Below are 22,188 nucleotides of genomic sequence, written 5' to 3'. Positions count from 1 at the left end.
CCTGAGTTCAAGCCCAAAGATTAGCATGCCCCTCCCCCCCACGCACACACAGATTCATTGTTTAGGCAAATGTTTTGTTTTCTACATTAGGGCCAATCCTTGAATTTGAAGAAATAGACCTTATTGAATTCTGGGGAGACATGGATAATCAGAAACATATTTATGAAGATTTTGATAAGGTATTCTTACAAATGAATGCATTACTTGCTGAAAAAGAAGCTGCAAAAGCTCGAAGTAAATTATTAGAAAATCCAGAAGATCAGCAAAAAGATGACAAACCCAGAATATCATCACCACCAGGAGAGAAGAGTGAGATGGGTACAGAACCTGAGTCACTAGGAATTTCAGTGGAAGAACAAGGAAAAGAGCCAACTGCAAAGGAAGAATTTTTCACAGAGTCAACTCCAGAACAAGAAACCCCTACAGAACAAGAAATCCACACAGAGTCAACTCCAGAAGAAGAAATTCCTTCAGAACCAAAACTAAATAAAGAGTTAGAAGAGCAAAGACACCACAGAGGGTCAACTGGAGGGAAAGGACAACGCAAAGGGTCAAGAGCAGGATTACGCAGAATGTCAGTTTCAGGGCAAAGACAGAGCAGAGGATCAGTTTCCCAGCAAGGTTCAATAGACCAAGAACTACATCCAGACTCAATTGCAGAACAAGACTCAGAAAGAGAATCAATACCGGAACAACAATCACATGGAGGGTCTAATACAGAGCAAGAGTCACCCCGAGACTCAATTTCAGAGCAAAGGTCACCCCGAGAATCATTTTCAGAAGGACAGCGTAAACGGTCAATATCACGACAAAGATCACGTAAATCATCAATTTCAGAACAAGGACCACGAAGAGGATCAATTCTAGAACAAGGGCAACGCAGAGGTTCATTAGCCCAAGATCAGCGCAAAGGGTCATTATCAGGACAAAAATCACACAGAATGTCACTTACAGAATATGAACCAGAGTCAATAATAGAAGAGTCAGAACAAGAACCAGTGAGAGAAACAATTCCTGAGACCGCATTACTGGGGGACAGAGATGAAGAAGCAGTTGACAGTTCTGCAGTGGCCACATCAAGTAAAAAAGATCTTGTTGCAGGTAGTACTTCAGTTGTCCTACAATATCAGTTTCCTGAAGTTTTCTGAGAGAGAGAGAGAGAGAGAGAGAGAGAGATCTGGGGCTTGAAGTTGGCCTGGGTGTTGTCACTGAGTGTTTTGGCTCGCAACTAGTATTTAGCCCTTAGCCATAGCTCCACTTCTGGCTTTTTTGGTGGTTAATTGGAAATAAGGGTCTCACAGACTTTCCTGACCTGGTTGGCTTGGAACCCAAATCCTCAGATCTCTGCCTCCTATTTAGCCAATATTACAGGCATGAGCCACAGGTGCCAGCTCGGCTTCCTGTTTTATAGAATAGTTTATAATGTCTGTTCAGAAAACACTCATTGAAATTAATATCTTTTCTGTTACCTAAAATTCAGATACCTTTTGGCATTTTACATTTAGTCTAGACCTTAAACAATCAGCAAACCTGAATATATCTATTGTCAATTTACTTAGAATTTTATTTTTAGTTCATTAGTGAGGAAGAGATTTAGCAGCACTATAAATAGAAGCATCTTCATTGGGCCTTTGGAAAGGAAAAAGCATTTTGTTTTAAATTTGTAGTTTCTAATGTCAGAAACTACATTCAAACTTTATTTTACTTCAGGACTGGGAAGGTGGCTCAGTGATAGAGCGCTTGCCTTGCATGCATGAGGCCCTGGGTTCAATTCCTCAGCACCACATAAGCAAAAAGAAAAAAGCCAGAAGTGGCTCTGTGGCTCAAGTGGTAGAGCACTAGCCTTGAGCTGAAGAGCTGAGGGACAGCGCCCAGGCCCAGAGTTCAGGCCCCACGACCGGACCCCCCCCAAAAAAAAAAACAACAACTTTATTTTACTTCAACTGCAAGATGGGTCCTGCCTTCTTTCTGTGTTTTATGATTTTCTCCTAGAAGTGTTTCTGAAAGTTGTATTTCAGACAGAAAACACTTTACATTTCAAATGTTTATTTCAAATGAACAGAATTTAGGAATATAGTAATACTTTGCATTACATGGTCAAATTCAGGTTAAAAAATAGCTTTTAACGCAGTTACTTTCAGCAATTAAAAGGAAGTACCTAGGGTTTTTGAGGTTCCATATGAAAGTGTTTTCTTACATTCATTAACTTCTGAATACAAAATATGATATGTTAATGATATTATAATAGTAATAGTAATAAATATGCATTATGGTTGATCCATAGCATTTTCTCTTGTACAACTTAGAACCTTCAAAAACCAGCATTCAGAAGGACAAAGCCTGTGAACCAAAGTCCCAGAAAATAGAAGGAAAGACATGGAAAGGTAATTGGTCATTTAAAAAACAACCAAAAATCTTCCTTTTGTTTATATCTTGGAGCAAAAGCATTGCAAAAGTGAAGTTAACTTGACTTTGTTGTAAAATGTGTTTTTCACAGGTGAATTTCTTACCTGTAACTGGAAAACACAGTATATCAAATTTGAAGATGAGGAACAGGCAAACTTAATCTATGCTAACGCCAGGTTCACAGGTACATGTTAAGAAAAAAATCAGAAGCATAAAGGCAATCCAATAGATGGCTTTAATATGCTAGATTTATGCCTGAAGTACTTGGAAATCCGTGAGGACTTTCTCATAGGTTTCTGTGACCCAGACACGGACTTAAGGTGATAATAGTATTTGCTAATCTGTTTATAGCTGGCTTCAGGTTCAACTGGGTCCCACTATAGCAGGATACTGTCTTGGCTTCTCAGCCCTGTTTCCTGGTATCACTTACCATTTTAGGCATTTTTCCCCCATGTGGTTTCAAAAATGTCCACAAGAGCATTTTTAACGTTATATTCTACCATTTCAACAGAGTGAAAAAAGAAAAAAGATTTTTCCTGATTGTTGCCCCCAAAGTTCTGGGATAACAATCATCTGGGTTACACTGCTGTCATATATGAATCTTTAGCCAGAACTTATATCACACATCCATGGAAGAATGGTGGAGAAGATTCAGTACCACCTGCTTTCCTAAACTGACAGTGGGGAAAAATGTTCTCCCAAAGAGAAGAGATGGATGTTGTTCTCAAAAAGGGAACATATGTTTATGACAGGTAAAAATATTAGATGTTGGGGCTGGGAATTTTGCTCAGTGTTAGAGCAATGCCTACTATATACAAAGGCCTGTATCCAAATCGACCACCAAATTCAAAAATGTTAAAACAGCAAAAGCACATGCGTATTACACGGGTACTATTTTGCTTTCTCTAAGATTTGAAAGAATTCCTTGATGTATGTTTCCTGCTTCACAGACTTACATTCAATTATCAGAAATATTCTGTCCTACAAGGAACTAAAAGGCAGGAGTGCCTTCAATGGAGTTTCCTTAAATCTGATCCAGTTTGTCCAATTCCTGGAGACATTCGTTGGAGAAGATACTCAGCTGAGTGTCAGTGAGAGCCTCGTCTCTTTTTTTAAGAAAAACTATGTAGAAACAGAAGAAGAGAAAATTAATGCCTTAGAACAGGTGGGTAATATATTTATCAATGAAACAAGTGAAGTCATTTTTATAAGTAAATCTCTGAACTTTAGTTGCTCTTCCATCCTGCTCAGGCACACATTTGAACTATGCTTTTCTATTTCAAGCTATCCATCATAGCTAGTACATGCCAGAAGCCCTCTACTGCACACAGCTGACTGTTGAGAAGAGGGGTCTCATGAACTTTTCTTCTTGAGCTTGTCTTAAACAGAGGTCCTCCTGATCTAAGCCTCTGGCACCTGGCAAAATAAAGACAGAGAGACAGAGAGAGAGAGAGACAGAGACAGAGACAGAGAGACAGAGAGAGAGACTTTTTAACACAGCCACTTTTCATTGTTTGAACATTACTATTAAATTTCTATGTTTTGCACATTTTTCTTGAATAATCAGGATGAAATGGGAAAAAATTAATCAGAGATTGTCAAGGAGTATAGTACCCTTCCAAAGCTAATGTATTTTAATCCACTGCAAAGACCTACTGGGCATGTTTGGCTGAGAGATGAAACAGAAATGCATTCTCCACTAATATAATCCTTAGCCCCAAAGCAAAGCTGTGTCTACTTAAAAAATTCTTCAAGCCAGGTGCTAATGGCCCATGCCTGTAATCCTAGCTACTCAGGAGGCTGAGATCTGAGGATTGCAATTCAAAGCCAGCCTGGGCAGGAAAGTCCATGAGACTCTTATCTCCATTAAACCACTCAGAAAACAGAAGTGTAGCTGTGGCTTAAGTGGTAGAGTGCTAGCGTTGAGCTGAAGAACTGAGGGATAGCACCCAGGCCCAGAGTTCAAGACCCATGACTGACCAAAAAAAAAAAAAAAATAGCTTCACTGTTTAAAAAAAATAAACACAGATGCTAGCTATCACAATGAACATGGTGTCTTCTATTGTCTTGTTTTTATCCTAGATTAGGCACAATGCTTTTCAAATCCGACAAGGACTTCTTCTAGAAGCACTCTTTCAGAAGTGGGACAGTAATTGCTCAGGCTTTTTGGATCTGAAGGAAGTTGATGAAATCTTGTACACATACAAGGAGGGAATGGAAAAAGAATCTATGAAGAAAGGTAAACTGCATGAATGTTCCTATTCAAGTTGTGATAACAAGTTGCCTTTTAAGTTTCCCAATACTATGACACAAGTGCAGTTAAAAATTCATGAGTTCTACTCTGTACAGTATGTTCACAAATAAAATAAAATTAAATAAAAAAAAAGAATTATTGAAAACTTATTAAAAATAAATAACTAATGTTAATATTCAAAATAAAAAAAATTCATGAGTTCTAAAACAATCAAGTACTACTTAACACCTACTAATATGGTTGTAATTTTTAAATGGAAAACAAGTGTCAGCAAGGATATGGTAAAATGGAAATCATCATGTATTAGCCAATGGGAATTGATAAATGAGTGGAATACTTTTGCAGTTTTGTCCAAGAGCCTAACTTTACATAGATTCTTTCTGTACACATGGCTGCCCTCCTTTTTTAGGTTAAAAGAACTTAAACATGTAACATTTCTTCCTGGTTGTTTATATTCCTTCACAAGGTCTGAACAACCCCTTGTGTCAACTGGCTCATTTTCCACTCTTATTCTCCTCAATGACTTTTTCCCCTCCTAAGACCTAATTTTTCCTTTGTAACTAGTATAAAATTATTTCTATTCTAGCCCAGCACCAGTGGCTCATGCCTTTATCCTAGCTACTCAAGAGACTGAGATGTGAGAATCACAGTTAAAAGCCAGACTGGGCAGGAAAGTCTGTGAGACTCTTTATTTCCAATTAACCAGCAAAATTTGGAAGTGGAGACATGGCTTGAGTGGTAGAGTGCTAGTCTTGAGCACAAAAGATCAGGGACAGTGCTTAGGCCCTGATTTCAAATCCCAGTACAAGGGAAGAAAAAGGAAGAAAGGAAGGAAGGAAGGAAGGAAGGAAGGAAAGAAGGAAGGAAGGAGGAAGGAAAGGAAGGAAGGGAAGGAAGAGAGAGGAAGAAAGGGAGAAAGAAAGGAATAAAGAGAGAATGAAAGGAAGGAAGAAAAAGAGAGGAAGAAAGAAGAAAGAAGGAAAGAGAAAGACTAAAATCTATGATTTGATAACATTTTCTTTTATTTATTTATATTTTCATTGTGAACATACTGTACCAGAGGGGTTACAATTACATGGGCAAGATAATGAGTACATTTCCTACCAAGCATTGTAGCCTCCTCCTTTGTTTACCCTTCACATCCTTTCCCAGCCTCCCCCCGCCCCCCCCAATCCTCCCCCCCCCATCAAAGTTGTAAAGTTCGTTTTCGACATGACAACTTGTACTTCTCATTGCTGCAACAGGTCCACCTGTATCCTTATTTAAACGGCTTGTTTTTCCCTTCCCCTCCACAAATTATACCTACATCAAATACAATGAAAGCAGGGGTTATACTTGGGGGAGGGACATACAAAGCAACAAAGAAATAATCTTATAAATGCATTAGAAACAAATGCATGAAAGAAAAAAACATTTGAATACATATCTTAGGGTTCATTTTCCTAACATCACCTTATCTGACCTTTTCTGCTTGACTCATACATATATTAGATATTGCAAATAAGGGAAACCATGGGACCTATGTTTCTTTGGGCTTGGCTTACTTCACTTAATATAATTTTTTCCAAGTAAGTTTGCAAACAGGAAAAAACTAAGCTATATATTATTTAGAAGAATGTATGTGCAATACATGTATTTTTGTATAATGATAACACTGTTGGAGAGAAAGCCAAATTTCAGGATATTTGTAGATTGTGTGAGGAGGAGGGTAAGGCATGGAAGGTATAACTTACTGGTAATGTTCAGGTTTGATAATAAATTTAATATTGCACAATTTAAAAAAAGAAACATCTCCAACATGTGTATGAGAGAGAGAGGGGAGATAGAGAGGGGGAACTATGCGAGGCCTGATCAGGGATCATGAGTAGAATGAGGATACAAGAGCAAATAATTTTTATATGGTATAAGGAGCAGATATGATTGAAAACAGACTAGATAAAAATATGGTAAGATCTGAACCAGGGAATTGTGTAATGCAAATTGTTTGTGGGTTTTTGTTGTTAGCCTCTACCAAGGGGTTATATTTTGGGGCTTGAACTCAAAGTCTCTTCTCATTTGGCTTTTTCACTAAGAGCTGACACTCTACTACTTGAGCCACAAATCCGCTTCTGGCTTTTTGCTGGTTAATTAGAGATAAGAATTTCAGAGGGGCAGAGAAGGTGGCTCAGCGGTAGAGTGCTTGCCTCACATGCATGAGGCCCTGGGTTTGATTCCTCAGCACCACATAAATAGGAAAGGCTGGAAGTGGCACTATGGCTCAAGTGGTAAAGTGCTAGCCTTAAGGTAAAGAGCTCAGGAACAGGGCCCAGGCCTAGAGTTCAAGCCCCATGACCGACAAAAAAAAGAAAGAAAAAGAAAAAGAATTTCACAGACTTTCTTCCAGAGCTCACTTCTAACCACCATGGTCTTCAGATCTCAGCCTCTTGAACAGATAGAATTACAGGCATGAGGTATGATGCAATGACACCAGTGCCAATGCTTGAACCCAGGGATTCACATTAGCTTAGCTGGCCCCTTACTATTTGAGCCATGTATCCAGTCTAGCTTTTTCCAGTTATTTTGGAGATATGGAGTCTTTTGTATATGTGTGCCAGTATTGGAGCCTTACACTCTCAGTCAGCACTTTCATTCATGGCTGGCACTCTACTTCTTGAGCCATACTTCTAGTCTGGCATTTTGCTGATTAATTGGAGATAGCTTTTGCAGACTTCTGTCCAAGCTGGCTTCAAACTGAGATCCTCAGATATCAGGACCCAGCTAAATTGTGGGATTATTATTATTATTATTGTAAACAATGTACGAAGTGATTTCACTGTGATAGTTCTATATATGCATATAGGGTATTATATATGCATATAGGGTATTATTCTATTACTTTTTCTTACCCCCTTCCATGTTGTTCTTTAATTTTATAAACATGTGCTTCACATTAGTCTACTAATTCAATTACAGTGATAAAAGCTAGCTTGGGGTCATAAAGATAAAAATTGAAAGGAAAGGCCGCAAAATACAGTGCCAAAAAAAAAACCAATCCAGGACAGGGCTGGGAATGTGGCTTAGTGGTAGAGTGCTTGCCTAACACGCATGTAGCCCTGCATTTGAGTCCTCAGTGCGATATAAACAGAAAAGGCTGGAAGTGGCACTATGACTCAAGTGCTAGAGCTCTAGCCTTGAGCACAGAGAGGCTCAGAGACAGAGCCCAGGCCTTGAGTTCGAGCCTCAGGACTGGCAAAACAAAAACAAAAATAACAGGACAGATTAGGTGGTTTGTTGACTATGGACAGGCTGGAGTTTCACCAGGTAGAGTGGTAGAATTAGAACAAAATACATGGAAGATGACATTGAACAGGAGTCACATTGAGTTTAGTGTAGGAAGTCAATACAAAATACTTTGGGCTCAGAGATGCCTTTAGTATACATGTTTTTCACAGAAAGCAGTTAAGGGAATCTCTCCCATGAATGAATGAACTTTTTGTGTCTTCTTGATTTTACATTTGTGTCTTTAGCAAAACTACACATCCAGTTTCCAGAATCACGCCCTGATCAAGAGGTGAAGTTGTCTTCAAAACAATTTCAGAAATACATAGAATTAGTTGTCTCTGAGCTCACGGGCAATGAAGATGAAGTTCTAGAAAATGTTGTAGAATTCCTAATGGATAATTTAGAGAAGAACCATATTGAAGGTCTGAGAAATTTTGCAAGACGAAAATGGCTACATCAAATCCAATTTGCTGCAGAGACAAGTGGGGTATCCTTGGAGCCTGTGTACACTGAGACCTTTAAAGTCCTCACCCAGGTATTTCTTCTAAAGTGATAAATAGGAGAAAGATTTCCTCAAAGTAGGAGGGGCATATGCAATTCGATCAAAAAAATTACTAAGTATTGCTATAAACTTTGTATTCACTGTCAATGCATTACAGCTGACAAAACCTTAAGTGAAATGCACAACTGGAACATTTGCTGGTTGGCAAGTAAGAAGCAGGAGAGTAAAGGTAAAAAAGAAAAATGTGGAGAAGATGCTTGGGAATTTCTGTCTTGCTTATTGGAATCATCTCCTTAATGTCTGAATTTCCCAAGATTAGAAATGTTGGAAATGGTGCCATCAGGACCAGGAGACTACTCAAGAAAAAGAGCTTTGATTCTAAGTTGCTTCAGAGACCTATGGCACTCTAAGAGATACCATATTATGTATTTGTTAATTACTCTATAAATCTCTGAAGAATAAAGGCAAAAGGCAAAGAAAGCCATGGGGGAAAAAAAAACAGGCATTGGTAGTGCATGCCAGTAATCTTAGCTACTCAGGAGGCTCAGGAAGGGAAAGAAGAAAGGGAGGAAGGGAGGAAGGAAGGAAGGAAGGAAGGAAGGAAGGGAGGGAGGGAGGGAGGGAGGGAGGGAAGGGAGGGAGGGAGGGAGGGAGGAGGAAAGAAATGGGAAGGGAAGGAAGGAAAGAAAGAACGAAGGAACCAAGGGAGGGAGGGAGGGAGGGAGAGACAAAAAGAAAGAAAGGAGGGAGGGAAGGAGACGGAGAAAGGAAGAGAAAGAAAACTCAAACATATAGAAATAGACAAGTATCAAGGAAAGTGTCTTTTATTCTTAATTTATGGATATAGTCAACATGTATTAATACATATTATTGCTAATAACTTAATATTTAAGTATGGGGATCTTCAGTATCTTAATAAGAGAAAGTCATTTCAGAAAGTTTGCAAAATGACAAGTCAGAAAGGCTACAAGAAATCCTTTTCTGAATCGACATAGATTGAATATCCAAACTATCTTCATAGCTCTTTGGGAGTATGTTTTTTTCATATTCACAGACTGAGATGATCAAGAGATGAGTGAAGAAGGCATCTTCCTTCTTCAGCTCTCTCAGATCAATACTTCTCACTGAAACCCGGAACATAGGATGGTAGTTCAAAGGAATCTAAAAGTTTAACTTCTAGATTTAATTATACTTGAGAGGTTTGTTTTAGTTGAGTTTGATGTTTGTTAAAGCAGTCTAGATGAATAGAGGAAATACATTCCACTCAGGTTTGGAGAATAATTATGGGATACTATCTACATCAGTTATTCAATTAAAAAAAATTATGGGTGATAAGTTCCCAAGTGAAGAGGGGTTAGGAGAATGCTTAGCTATTGGCAAATATATGGTCAGAAACATTTTGCCACAGGACGCTGAAGCCCACGGAAATAAGAAGATCAGTGCTCACATTTCCCTCTTAGAAGAAAATGTGCTACTGCCATCTAGAGGAAAGGTTCTCTTGAGGAATGTGGCTTGTACTCTAGATGATGCTCCCTTTGTACTGAACAAAGTACTCTACCGGGACATGAAGGGAATCAGGTAAGAACACATTGCCCAGGTTGGCTTCATGCTTCCAAAAAACTATTTTTGGAATATTAATTTTGAAATAATAATTCCTCTCTTGAAGCAAACTAGCATCCAAATCCCAGTAAGCTGCTTCAATAAAGAAATACCTGAAGCCAGGCGCTGGTGGCTCACGCCTGTAATCCTAGCTACTCAGGAGGCTGAGATCTGAGGATCGCGGTTCAAAGCCAGCCCAGGCAGGAGAGACTGTGAGACTCCTATCTCCAATAAACCACCAGAAAACCGGAAGTGGCGCTGTAGCTCAAGTGGTAGAGCACTCGCCTGGAGCTGAAGAGCTGAGGGACAGCACCAAGGCCCAGAGTTCAAGCCCCACAACCGACAAAAAAAAAAAAAAAAAATACCTGGGCTGGGAAGGTGGCTGGGTAGTAGAGTGCTTGCCTTGCATGCATGAGGCACTGGGTTTGATTTCTCAGCACCACATAAGCAGAAAAAGCTGGAAGTGGCACTGTGGCTCAATTGGTAGAGCACTAGACTTGAGCTGAATAGCTGAGGGACAGCACCCAGTCCCAGAGTTCAGGCCCCATGACTGGCAAAAAAGAAAAAAGAAAAAAGAAATGCCTGAGCTTGACATTGGTAGCTCATGCCTGTAATCCTAGCTACTCAAGAGGCTGAAATCTGAGGATCGTGGTTCAAAGCCAGCCTGGGCACGAAAGTCCGTGAGATTCTGATCTCCAATTAACCACCAGAAAACCAGAAGTAGCTGTGGCTTAAGTGGTAGAGCACTAGCCTTGAGTGAAAAAGCTCAGGTACAGCACCAACTCCCAGAGTTCAACTGACAAAAAAATGAAAACAAAAAAAAGAAAAGAAATGTCTCAAGTTACCAGTGTTTCTACAGTGCTTCTACAATATCAACTCAGTACATTAGATCTCATATATCTGGATTATATAGGTCTCTTTTGTTAAAAGCTAAAATGTGGTTGGTGAAGAAAATAGGATTGATCCTAGGGCCTCACACATTCCAGGTCAGTGCTCTACCATTGAGCTACCCAGCTTTAGGATTGTTTTGTAAAATCTTTCCCTTAAGTCAGGCCCTCCAAACTGGTAATCTTATCTGAATTTGGCTTCTCTTACATATACACCCAAGATTGTGGATCAAGAATTGGTCTAATTTAAAGCCTTCCTCTGTGCCTTTCCCCATCTTTCTATCCTTCTCCTCAGCTTTACAGTTGTGGATGAAGGCATACCAATCCATGTGCCCCAAGTTCAGTATCATGGGAACATCTTCTTCTGGAACAATACCCGCAAAAAGGATGAATATAATGGGTCCTTCCTGGCTCTGCCTCTTCAGGATGTCTATATGAGAATCTTTGGCGTCTTGGCTATTGATACTCTTAGAGATCCTAATGAAATAAACATCTTCCTTCCTCATGAGATCAAGTTCTATCAAGTAAGTAAATCATAGAATTCTTCAATAACAATAATAATACAGTCTCTTCTTCTATAATTCAGAAATGAATGCCAATGCCAGACAGTAAGGTTGTATATATAGACAATATCTTCATGCACTCTCCTGTTCCCTGTCAGTCTTTAGAAAGATTTCCCCATTTCTTATGGAAGGACTCAGCCTTAATTGCACATCCAAGCTCCAGAGTCTTTTGGAATATTGTTAGTATGTGTCTCACAGCATTAATTATAGGAATCAAATTTGATGCTATGAAATAGATCCAATAATTAAACAACTAAGACCCACGAAGTAAATTACCCTTAGAAAGGATATACTAAGTTTCATGGTTCAAAGCCAGCCTGGGTAGGAAAGTCGGTGAGACGCTTGTCTCCACCAGAAAACTAGAAGTGGTGCTGTGGCTCAAGTGGTAGAGCGCTCACCTTGAGCTGAAGAGCTCAGGGACAGCGCTCAGGCACAGAGTTCAAGCCCCACGACCAACCAAAAAAAAAAAAATATTCTCATGTCAAATGAATATGAGAGTAAGATATTGCAGAGAAGATTGAAGGAGTATGGAGTTGTAAGTGGGTAAACTATGTATGGTCTCATCAGTGAGCATATCCAGATAAATTATAAATCAGCTCTCTTGCGCTGGAAGATCAAGGCTCTTGAGTTATCCTTAGATGGCTTGAGTCACAAATACATATGTATGCATGCATATATGTATATACATTCATACACATGTGTGTGAATGTGTGAATAAAATTTTGAAGAATTTATGGTTCCTAGAGTTTCTTAACAAGATTACAGATGGACTTTATGGACTGCCCATCCATTCTCTGAAACAACATCTCTGTTGTGTTTTGTGAAACAAGGTTTTATTATGCAACTTTGGCTGCCTGGAACTTGCTATGTAGCCCAAGCTGACCTTGATTTTGTTATCCTACTCTCTCAGTCTCTTGGGTACTGGCCTTATAGGCATTTGCCAGCATCCCCAGACCTGAAACAAGGTGTCTTTTTGCATATAGGAACAACAGTAACTAGCCTGTTGCAGTCCTTCATAGCAAGCATATCCTGTACTGTTGATCTTATAACAATAGCTATAGATGCAAAAATTAATAAGGGCAACAGATCAGGGTAATTTCTACCCACCTACCCAGGCCTGAAATCTTGACTTCCAAGAACATTTTCCCCCCTCGCACCTCTAATGTTAGCTACTCAGGAGGCTAAGATCTGAGGATTGTGGTTTGAAGCCAGCCCAAGCAGGAAAGTCCATGAGACTCTTATCTCCAATTAACCACCAAGAAACCAGAAGTGGAGCTGTGGCTCAAGTGGAAGAGTGGCATTCTTGAGCAAAAAAGCTGAGGGACAGTGCCTAGACCCAGTTCAAGCCCCAGTTCTGTCATAGACACACAATTTTTTTTCTTCAGATTCTATGCTCTGATAGTACATGACACAAACTTCACTGAATGACTATCATGAAGCATAAAATGTTATGTGGACTTGTATACCTTTTATTTCTTGATGACCCTTTTTTTGTGTTTGCACTGTAGAGTCTGGAATATTACCTTTTTTTGCCAGTCCTGGGGCTTGAACTCAGGGCCTGGGCACTTGAGCTTCTTTTTGCTTAAGATTGCTACTCTTCCACTTGAGCCACAGTGCCACTTCAGACTTTTTCTGTTTATGTGGTACTGACTAATTGAACCCAGGGCTTCATGCATGCTAGGCAAGCACTCTACCACTAAGCCACATTCCCGGCCCATAATGAATATTTTAATAGACTCTCCAGTCCTGGAATATTACCTTTTAAGAACTGATTCAAACTAAATTGTAGGTAGTAGATTATAATGAATTTAAAGGATAATTTGACTATTGCATTACTAATTACCTTTCTATCTTAAGAAGAAAATGCAATATGAATCTTTTGTCTTCACAGGGTGTTGCCAAAGTCTTTAGCTCTGCCTATCACTATGTTCACAACCGGGAGCACATCTTACACACTGTCATCACTGGCATCCACTGGCTCTATAACCAAACAGTTGGTATCATCTCCATCACTACATACTTTGTTGAACCTAGTCCAGAACAGGTAGGCAAAGCTAGGAATTATTACACCTCTTTTTTTTTTTTTTTTTGTCGGTCGTGGGGCTTGAACTCTGGGCCTGGGCGCTGTCCCTCAGCTCTTCAGCTCAAGGCGAGCGCTCTACCACTTGAGCTACAGCGCCACTTCCGGTTTTCTGGTGGTTTATTGGAGATAGGAGTCTCACGGTCTCTCCTGCCCGGGCTGGCTTTGAACCATGATCCTCAGATCTCAGCCTCCTGAGTAGCTAGGATTACAGGCTTGAGCCACCAGAGCCCGGCTTATTACACCTCTTTGATGGAACAGAGTTCCTAGCAGCAAATGTCTTCTTAACTTAGGCTGGGCACCTGTGGCTCACATCTACAATCCTATTTATTTAGGAGGTTGACATCTGAGGATCAAGTTTTGAAGCCAACCCCTTCAGAAAAATCTGAGAGACTCTATCTCTAATTAGCAAAAATGCTGGACTGAGACAGGGCTCAAATGGTAAAGTGCTGACTGTGAGCAAAAAAAGTTAAGCCCTGAGTTCAAGTCCCAGTTCCAGCATGAATATGTATTAGGGAATGTGACTCAGTGATTAAAGTACTTACCTATACCGTGCTAATGGGCCTAGGTTTGAGTTCTAGTAGTGCAACAAACAAGCAAACAAAATTGCCAACAAAGGGCATATTTCAAATAAGCACAACCTCAAACCCTTGTCTATAATAGGAATCTATCTCAAATTGCCTGAGACAGAAGGGAGAGGTGACTGGTCACCAAAAGGAAGAAAGAGCAACAGTCAAATTGGCATCTAGGATGATCAGATATGGGGATTCAATACCATTAGGGCTCTTGGTGGGGTTTTTGTTTTGTTTTGTTTGGAGCAGTACTAGGAATTGAATTCTGGGCCTTATGTTTGCTAGTCATACCTCCAGTCCCTTTTTCCATTGGTTATTTCAAGGTAGTGTCTTGCTCTGTGCTTCCCCAGTTTTGCTTATGATGGCAAGTGCACACCACAGCACCCAGCCATCATACTTGCCCCCGTAGCTAGAATAATAGGTGTATGCTACTGTGCCCAACCTTTGGTGGAATGGATCCACTTATGTCTGTTTTCCAGTCTGCTCTTTGCCTCAAAATGCAGACAGCATGATTTGACCAGTGAAAGCCACCAACAGGAAACTAGAGGGAAGTATTGAGTCTGCAGGGTTTATGCTTCAGGCTGCCTGTCTGTCAGGTTGCAGTAGGCTGGCTATATTTCTCTTGTAAAGGCTACTTCACCTTGTGTTAGATGCCATGACTCCTGATAACTCCCCGTATAGCTATCCTCTCTAGGTTCTGGACATTGCTCCCTCCCCTTGTCTCAAGAGACTCATGGTGGTACAGCTTTCCATTAAGACTAGGCTTGGATTCTAAAAACTGCTCAAGCCTTCATAAATAGTACCTGTATAAAGTCACTGAGTTCTGGCATACCATCTTTTTTTTCCCCTGTCATCCTAACTAACAAAAATTATAAAATGGGTTGGGAATGTGGTTTAGTGGTAGAGTGTTGCCCAGCATGCATGAAGCCTTGGGTTCGATTCCTCAGTACCACATAACAGAAAAAGCCAAAGTGGCACTGTGGCTCAAGTGGTAGAGTGCTAGCCTTGAGCAAAAGAAGCTCAGGGATAGTGCCCAGGCTCTGAGTTCAAGCCTCAGGACTGGCAAAAAAAAAAAGAGATAAGTATATTAAGAGATATTCCACTTCACTTTATGCCCACATTCCCATAAATTATGGAGGAGAAATTTTCACTCTATTGACAACAATTAGAAATAAGACAAATAGAAAAATCAAATTCTCTTAAATATGAAACTCAGGCTATTTTAGTTTAGCACTCCAAACAAAGTTCCTGTGTCTATGATTTTGGAATTATGAGCTTATTGAATAGATAACTATGGTAAGCAGAATAATTGCCCCTCTACCCTCAAAGATGTTATAATTCCTTTTTTAAAAAATAGGTAGTTATTTAATGTCATGGGGGGAAAACACATCATAAAACAAGCTAGTTATAAATAATAGGATAACTTTGCATTTTTTATTTTACTATTTTTTGGGGGGGTCCGGTCATGGGGCCTGAACTCTGGGCCTGGGCACTGTCCCTTAGCTCTTCAGCTCAAGGCTAGCATTCTACACTTGAGCCACAGTGCCACTTCCGGCTTTTTTTTTTCTGTGTATGTGGTACTGAGGAATCGAACCCAGGGCCTCATGCATACAAGGCAAGCACTCTACCACTGAGCCACCTTCCCAGTCTGCATTTTTATTATTTATTGTGCTGATACTGGCATTTGAACATAGGGTCTGGGTGCTGTCCCTTAGGAGTTTTTGTGTTTTGCTTTTTGCTTAAGGATGGTGCTCTCTACCACTTCAGCCATATCTCTACTATCAGCTTTTTGATGGTAAATCAGAGATAAGAGCTTCACAACTTTATTGCCTAGGCTGGCTTCAAACCATAATCCTCAAATCTCAGCCTCCTGAATAGCTAGGATAAATATGAGCCACTAGTGGCTGGCTGCCTTAATGCTTGATAAATATATATATACACACACATATATATGTATATGTATACATACACAAATATGAAACCTGGAATGTTCTATTGTAAGAGATCAACATTGTTGCTTCTGTCCACTGATTATAAATTATATTCTTCCCTTTCCTTCTGTGTGCTTTTTGAAACACAAGTTATTTCTCAACCAAACAAGTTGTACTGAACTAAAAGTTAGTAAATTCCAGAGGTTAGGATCCAATAAGCCAAGCCAGATGCCCAACACATGTCTTGATTCCTGAAATCCCATGAATATTGTCTTCCATGGCAAAATGACTTTGCAAATATGATTAAGGGATCTGAGATCAAGAAATAGCCTGGATTTTCAAGATGAGCCCAATGTAATCATGTGGACTCATAGAAGCAGAGACCCTTCTTTAGCTGTGGTCTCTGGAAAACAGAAAGAGAAGGGTCACAGAGATTGCGAAATTAGAAAGAGTTGACTTCTCATGGCCTTCTCTGAGATGCATGAGGCTATGTATAAAGACTCAAGGTTTCTAGGAGTGAAGAGCAGTCCAGCTAATAGTTAGAAAGGAAATCAAGACTTTAGTCTTTCTTGGGCATTAGTGGCTCACACCTATCTACTCAGTAGGCTGATATCTGAGAATTACAGTTCAAAGCAAGCCTGAGCAGGAAGTCTTTGAGATTCTTATCTCCAATTAACCACCAAAATGCTGGAGGTGGAGCTGTAGCTCAAATGATAGCATGCCAATCTTGAGTGAAAAAGCTAAGGGATAGCACCCTTGTCCTGAGTTCAAGCCCTAGCAGTGGCATGTGTGCGTACATCTGTGCACACGCGCACACACAAAAGCATAGTTGAAAGCCAGCTTAGATAGAAAGTCTGCAAGACTCCATCTCCAATTAACCAGTAAATGCCATACTAGAGATGTGGCTCAAGTGGTAGAACACTGGCTGTGGGTAAGAAAGCTGATGAGAGCACAAGTCCCATCTCTCCACAAAAGAGACTTTAGGTTTTTTATTTCCCTGAGGTATCAAGAGGGACAGTGGTTTGGTATCTTAAGTCATATATGATTTTATTTTCATATGTGACTTTTGAAAACACAAAAATCAAAGGCTAAAAGGCTTTTGATAAGATACAACATTCATTCATGTTAAAAGCCCTGGAGAAACTAGGAATAGAAGGAACATTCCTTAAAACAAGAAAAGCCATATATGACAGACCAATAGCCAATATTATACTTAATGGGGAACAACTACAACCAATTCTCCTAAAATCAGGAACAAGGCAAGGATGCCCATTCTCACCACTCCTCTTCAATATAGTTCTAGAATCCTTAGCCAGAGCAATAAGGCAAGAAAAATACATTAAAGGGATCTGCATAGTGAAGGAAGAAGTTAAAACTATCCCTTTTTGCAGATGACATGATACTATACTTCCATGATCCCAAAAACTCTACTCCCAAACTCTTAGAATTTATAAACCAGGGGTGAAGGGAGGATGGGATGGGAAGGGGAAACAAAGGAGGAGGCTACAATGCTTGATAAGAAATGTACTCATTATCTTGCTCATGTAATTGTAACCCCTCTGTACAGTATTTTCACAATAAAAAAATTAAAAAAAGAACTTATAAACCACTTCAGCAAAGTAGCAGGATACAAAATTAACCCACAAAAATCAGTCACCATGGGGCTGGGAAGGTGGCTCAGTGGTAGAGCGCTTACCTTGCATGCATGAGGCCCTGGGTTTGATTCCTCAGCACCACATAAGCAAAAAGAAAAAAGCCGGAAGGGGCACTGTGGCTCAAGTGGTAGAGTGCTAGCCTTGAACTGAAGAGCTGAGGGACAGTGCCCAGGCCCAGAGTTCAGGCCCCATGACTGGACCAAAAATAAAAAATCAGTCACCATTTTGTACACCAACAATGCACAAGCAGAAAGGGAAATCAAGGAAACAATCCCATTCACAATAACCTCAAAAAGGGCTGGGAAGGTGGCTCAGTGGTAGAGCACTTTCCTTGCATTCATGAGGCCCTGGGTTCGATTCCTCAGCACCACATAAGAAAAAAGAAAAAAGCCAGAAGTGGCGCTGTGGCTCAAGTAGTAGAGCGCTAGCCTTGAGCTGAAGAGCTGAGGGACAGCGTCCAGGCCCAGAGTTCAGGCCCACGACTGGACCCCCAAAATAAAAACAATAACCTCAAAAAATGAAATATTTAGGAATTAACCTAACCAAAGATGTAAAAGTACAATTAATGAAAACTATAAAAACTTAAAGAAAGAAATTATAGAGGACACCAGGAAATGGAAAGACCTTCCATGTTCTTGGATAGGCAGACTTAATATAGTGAAAATGGCCATGCTGCCAAAATTGACATAAAAATTCAATGCAATTCCTATTAAAATCCCAATGACATTCATCACTGAAATACAGAAAACAGTCCAAAAATTCATATAGAACAACAAAAGACCTAGAGTAGCCAAGACAATTCTAGGCAAAATACATGGGAGGGATCTCGATGCCGGACTTCAAACTCTACTATAGAACCATAATAACAAAGACAGGTACTGGCATAAGCAGACCCAAAGACCAATGGAATAGAATAGAAGATCCAGAAATAAAACCACATGCTTATAGTCAGCTGATATTTGACAAAGGAGCCAAAGACATACAATGGAAGAAACACAGCCTCTTCAACTACTAGTGCTGGGAAAACTGGGCAGCCATAAACAGAAAACTAAAAGTGGACCCCAGCCTGTCACTATGCACCAGCATCAACTCAAAATGGATTAAAGACCTTAACATCAAACCTGATACTATGAAACTACTACAAGACAGAGTAGAAGAGACACTTGAACTTATAGCATAGGCAGGAACTTCCTGAACAGAGTTCCAGGGTCACAACAAATTGGAGAGACTCGACAAATGGGACTACCTTAAAATAAAAAGTTTCTGTACAGCTAAAGACATAGCAACCAAACTAGAAAGACAGCCAACTAACTGGGAAAAAATATTTACCAACAATATATCAGATAAGGGGCTAATACCCAGTATATACAAGGAACTCAAGAAATGAATCCCTCCCAAACCTAACAAACCAATTACTAAATGGGCAAGGGAACTAAAGAGACTTCTCAGAAGAAGATACAAAAATGGCAATGAAACACATGAGGAAATGTTCACCATCCCTGGTTGTAAAGGAAATGCTAATAAAGACAACCCTGAGATACCACCTTACCCCAGTCAGAATGGCCCACATCCTAAATTCAGCCAACAACAAATGCTGGAGGGGATGTGGAGAAAGAGGAACCCTATTACACTGCTGGTGGGAATGTACACTTATACAACCAATGTGGAAAGTGGTCCTCAGAAAGTGGAGGGTCCTCAGAAAGCTAAATACAGACCTCCCCTATGACCCATTCATACCACTCCTAGGCATCTATCCTGAACAGGAACCAGGATAAAAGGACACATGTATCTCCATGTTCTTTGCAGCACTGTTTACAATAGCTAAGATATAGAAACAACCCAGATGCCCCACCACAGATGAATGGATCCAAAAATTGTGGTACCTATGTACAATGGAATATTATGCAGCCATTAGAAAGGACAAAATAATGGCATTCACAGGGAAATGGATGGAACTAGAAAAAATCATGTTGAGGGAGGTAAGCCAGGAGCAAAGAGACAAATGCACATGGTCTCCCTGATAAGTGGATGTTAAATCCAAAACGTAAGGAGATACAACAAAGTAAACAGCAATGGGAGGGAGGGAATGACAAGGAAAGAGGGAACAGCTGACACTAAGCAAAAGGAAAGAAATGTACATATCACCCGATGTGGAAGAAATAGCTGTATTGCCAAAGCTCATAGAACCATAAACTTTATAGAGCACAATAAAGACAATTTGCCCTATGAAGTTTAGAATGTGTTTGTGACTTTAACTAAGAATCACTATCCCACAATACTGTGAAATTTGTGAAATTTATGTAATCACTTAATCACAATAAAAATTGTTATAAAAAGAAATTAAGTGACAATAATAAATACTGTTTTTTTTTCTGGAGTATCTTTTGTAAATGCGTGGAACTGTTATTTACCTAAGTAGAAATACAAGTAAAATTGAATAATTGTTTTGACCTTTATGGATTAATGGCATGTCAAACTCATTCTTACAGTTGAACTTCAGTGTATGCATTTGTATGTTAAAATAAGTGAGAAAAAGACAAAAAATTATGGTAGTACTTGCAAAAAAAATCAAAGGCTAGGAAATGATTTCTGTTTTACCTTATTGCATTGTTTTCTACAGATTTTCTGCTTGAAATGGAGAAACTATTGAGAGAAAAAAAAAGTCAATACTATCGTTAATGTTTCACTTCCAACCATCCATAATACAAAGCTAACTTGGGCACTTCAAAAATGCCATTACTCTGTCCAGAACATTCTTTCCACATTATTCTATCACTTTAGACCCTCTACGAAGCAAACTATAAAATTTTATTAAGGAAGCTGGGCGCTGGTGGCTCATGCCTGTAATCCTAGCTACTCAGGAGGCTGAGATCTGAGGATCATGGTTCAAAGCCAGCCCGGGCAGGAGAAACTGTGAGACTCCTATCTCCAATAAGCCACCAGAAAACTGGAAGTGGCGCTGTAGCTCAAGTGGTAGAGTGCTCACCTTGAGCTGAAGAGCTGAGGGACAGCGCCCAGGCCCAGAGTTCAAGCCCCATGACCGACAAAAAAAAAAAAAAATTTATTAAGGCACATATATTTACTTTGTTCATTTTCTTGTGGAGGTAGAGCTTTAACTCAGGGCTTACACGTGCTAGGCAAGTGCTGTATGTACCATTGAACTACAACCTTAGCCTGAAGATGATTTTTTTATATAAAAAATCTTATGACATTTTTTACAAGAAGGCTGCTTTTGAAAAATATGTTTTCCCAAAATTATCTATAAATTAAAATAACTGTAAGAAACTTCCCAACATAGTAAATGAAGGTGGAAATATGATGACAGCTTTTTCTCAGAAAGATTCAACAAAGAGTGTTTATCTCATTATTGAATAATCAATGAAGGGCTTGATGAATTTATAGATGTTTGGTCTAACTAAAGTACAATGAAAAACAAGCTTATTTTTAGGTATATTATGAGCCCCGTATTTCTTTTTATTGGGGGGGGGGGGGTCCCGTCATGGGGCCTGAACTCTGGGCCTGGGCGCTGTCCCTCAGTTCTTCAGCTCAAGGCTAGCGCTCTACCCACAGCGCCACTTCTGGCTTTTTTCTTTTTGCTTATGTGGTGCTGAGGAATCGAACCCAGGGCCTCATGCATGCAAGGCAAGCGCTCTACCACTGAGCCACTTTCCTAGCCCGAGGCCCTTATTTCTATATTCTGTTTCTGGTTTAAAATTCAGAGTGGTAGATGTATAAAATTTTAGAGGGGATAAACAGGAAGGAATTATTTGGAGTTGGCTAATGGTTTAGGCTGAGATACACAACTAGCACAAGACTTTACTTTTTAAATATATTTTCAAAAACAATTTTTCAGGCTAGTATATGTATACCAAATAACAAAGAAAAAATAAAGAAAATCAGAAAGAAACTAGAAGCCCAAATGCCATTTATTCCAGGGCTGTGGTTAGAATATATTCCCTAAAAAACAAAAAGAAAAAGGTATATTCAAAATTTAATCCTTAATGTAGCAATGCAGGGAGGTGGTACCTAGTAGGAGATTGTGAGGCTTTACTCTCATAAATGGATTAATGCAGAATATGAAAGGGCTGAGGTCACAAGTTTGACCCCAATTCCTTTCCTCCTTTCCATCTTCCACTATGAGATGATGTAGCTAGAGGGTCTATGTCAGGGGCCAGCCTCTTGATGTTACACTTCTCAGTTCCCAGAACTTTTTGAAAGAGCAACTTCTTTTTATAAATTACTCAGTATAGGAGCTGGGAAGGTGGCTCAGTGGTAGAGTGCTTGCCTTGCATGCATGAGGCCCTCGGTTCGATTCCTCAACACCACATAAGCAGAAAAAGCTGGAAGTGGGCCTGAGGCTCAAGTGGTAGAACACTGGTCTACAGCTGAAGAGCTGGGGGACAGCGCCCAGACCCAGAGTTCAGGCCCCACAACCAACAAAAACAAACAAACAAATAAATTACCCAGTATATGGTATT

General features: G+C 39.8%; 1 protein-coding gene across 1 annotated transcript in view; it reads left to right on the top strand.

Annotated features, from left to right (window-relative positions):
* Positions 1-22,188, top strand: part of Efcab5 (EF-hand calcium binding domain 5) — a 102,539-nt gene that overhangs the window by 59,055 nt on the left and 21,296 nt on the right. The window contains exons 10-18 of the mRNA XM_042694418.1: positions 91-1,101; positions 2,307-2,384; positions 2,498-2,590; positions 3,357-3,571; positions 4,489-4,645; positions 8,167-8,456; positions 9,832-10,001; positions 11,205-11,433; positions 13,364-13,516. Coding sequence (XP_042550352.1) covers positions 91-1,101; positions 2,307-2,384; positions 2,498-2,590; positions 3,357-3,571; positions 4,489-4,645; positions 8,167-8,456; positions 9,832-10,001; positions 11,205-11,433; positions 13,364-13,516 — 2,396 coding nt within the window. The remainder of the gene's footprint in view (positions 1-90; positions 1,102-2,306; positions 2,385-2,497; positions 2,591-3,356; positions 3,572-4,488; positions 4,646-8,166; positions 8,457-9,831; positions 10,002-11,204; positions 11,434-13,363; positions 13,517-22,188) is intronic.

The sequence above is a fragment of the Dipodomys spectabilis genome, unplaced genomic scaffold (assembly GCF_019054845.1).
Source record: "Dipodomys spectabilis isolate Male_0828 unplaced genomic scaffold, ASM1905484v1 ptg000004l, whole genome shotgun sequence".
NCBI classification, from domain to species: Eukaryota; Metazoa; Chordata; class Mammalia; order Rodentia; family Heteromyidae; genus Dipodomys; species Dipodomys spectabilis.
This window is presented reverse-complemented; position numbering and strand designations above follow the sequence as displayed.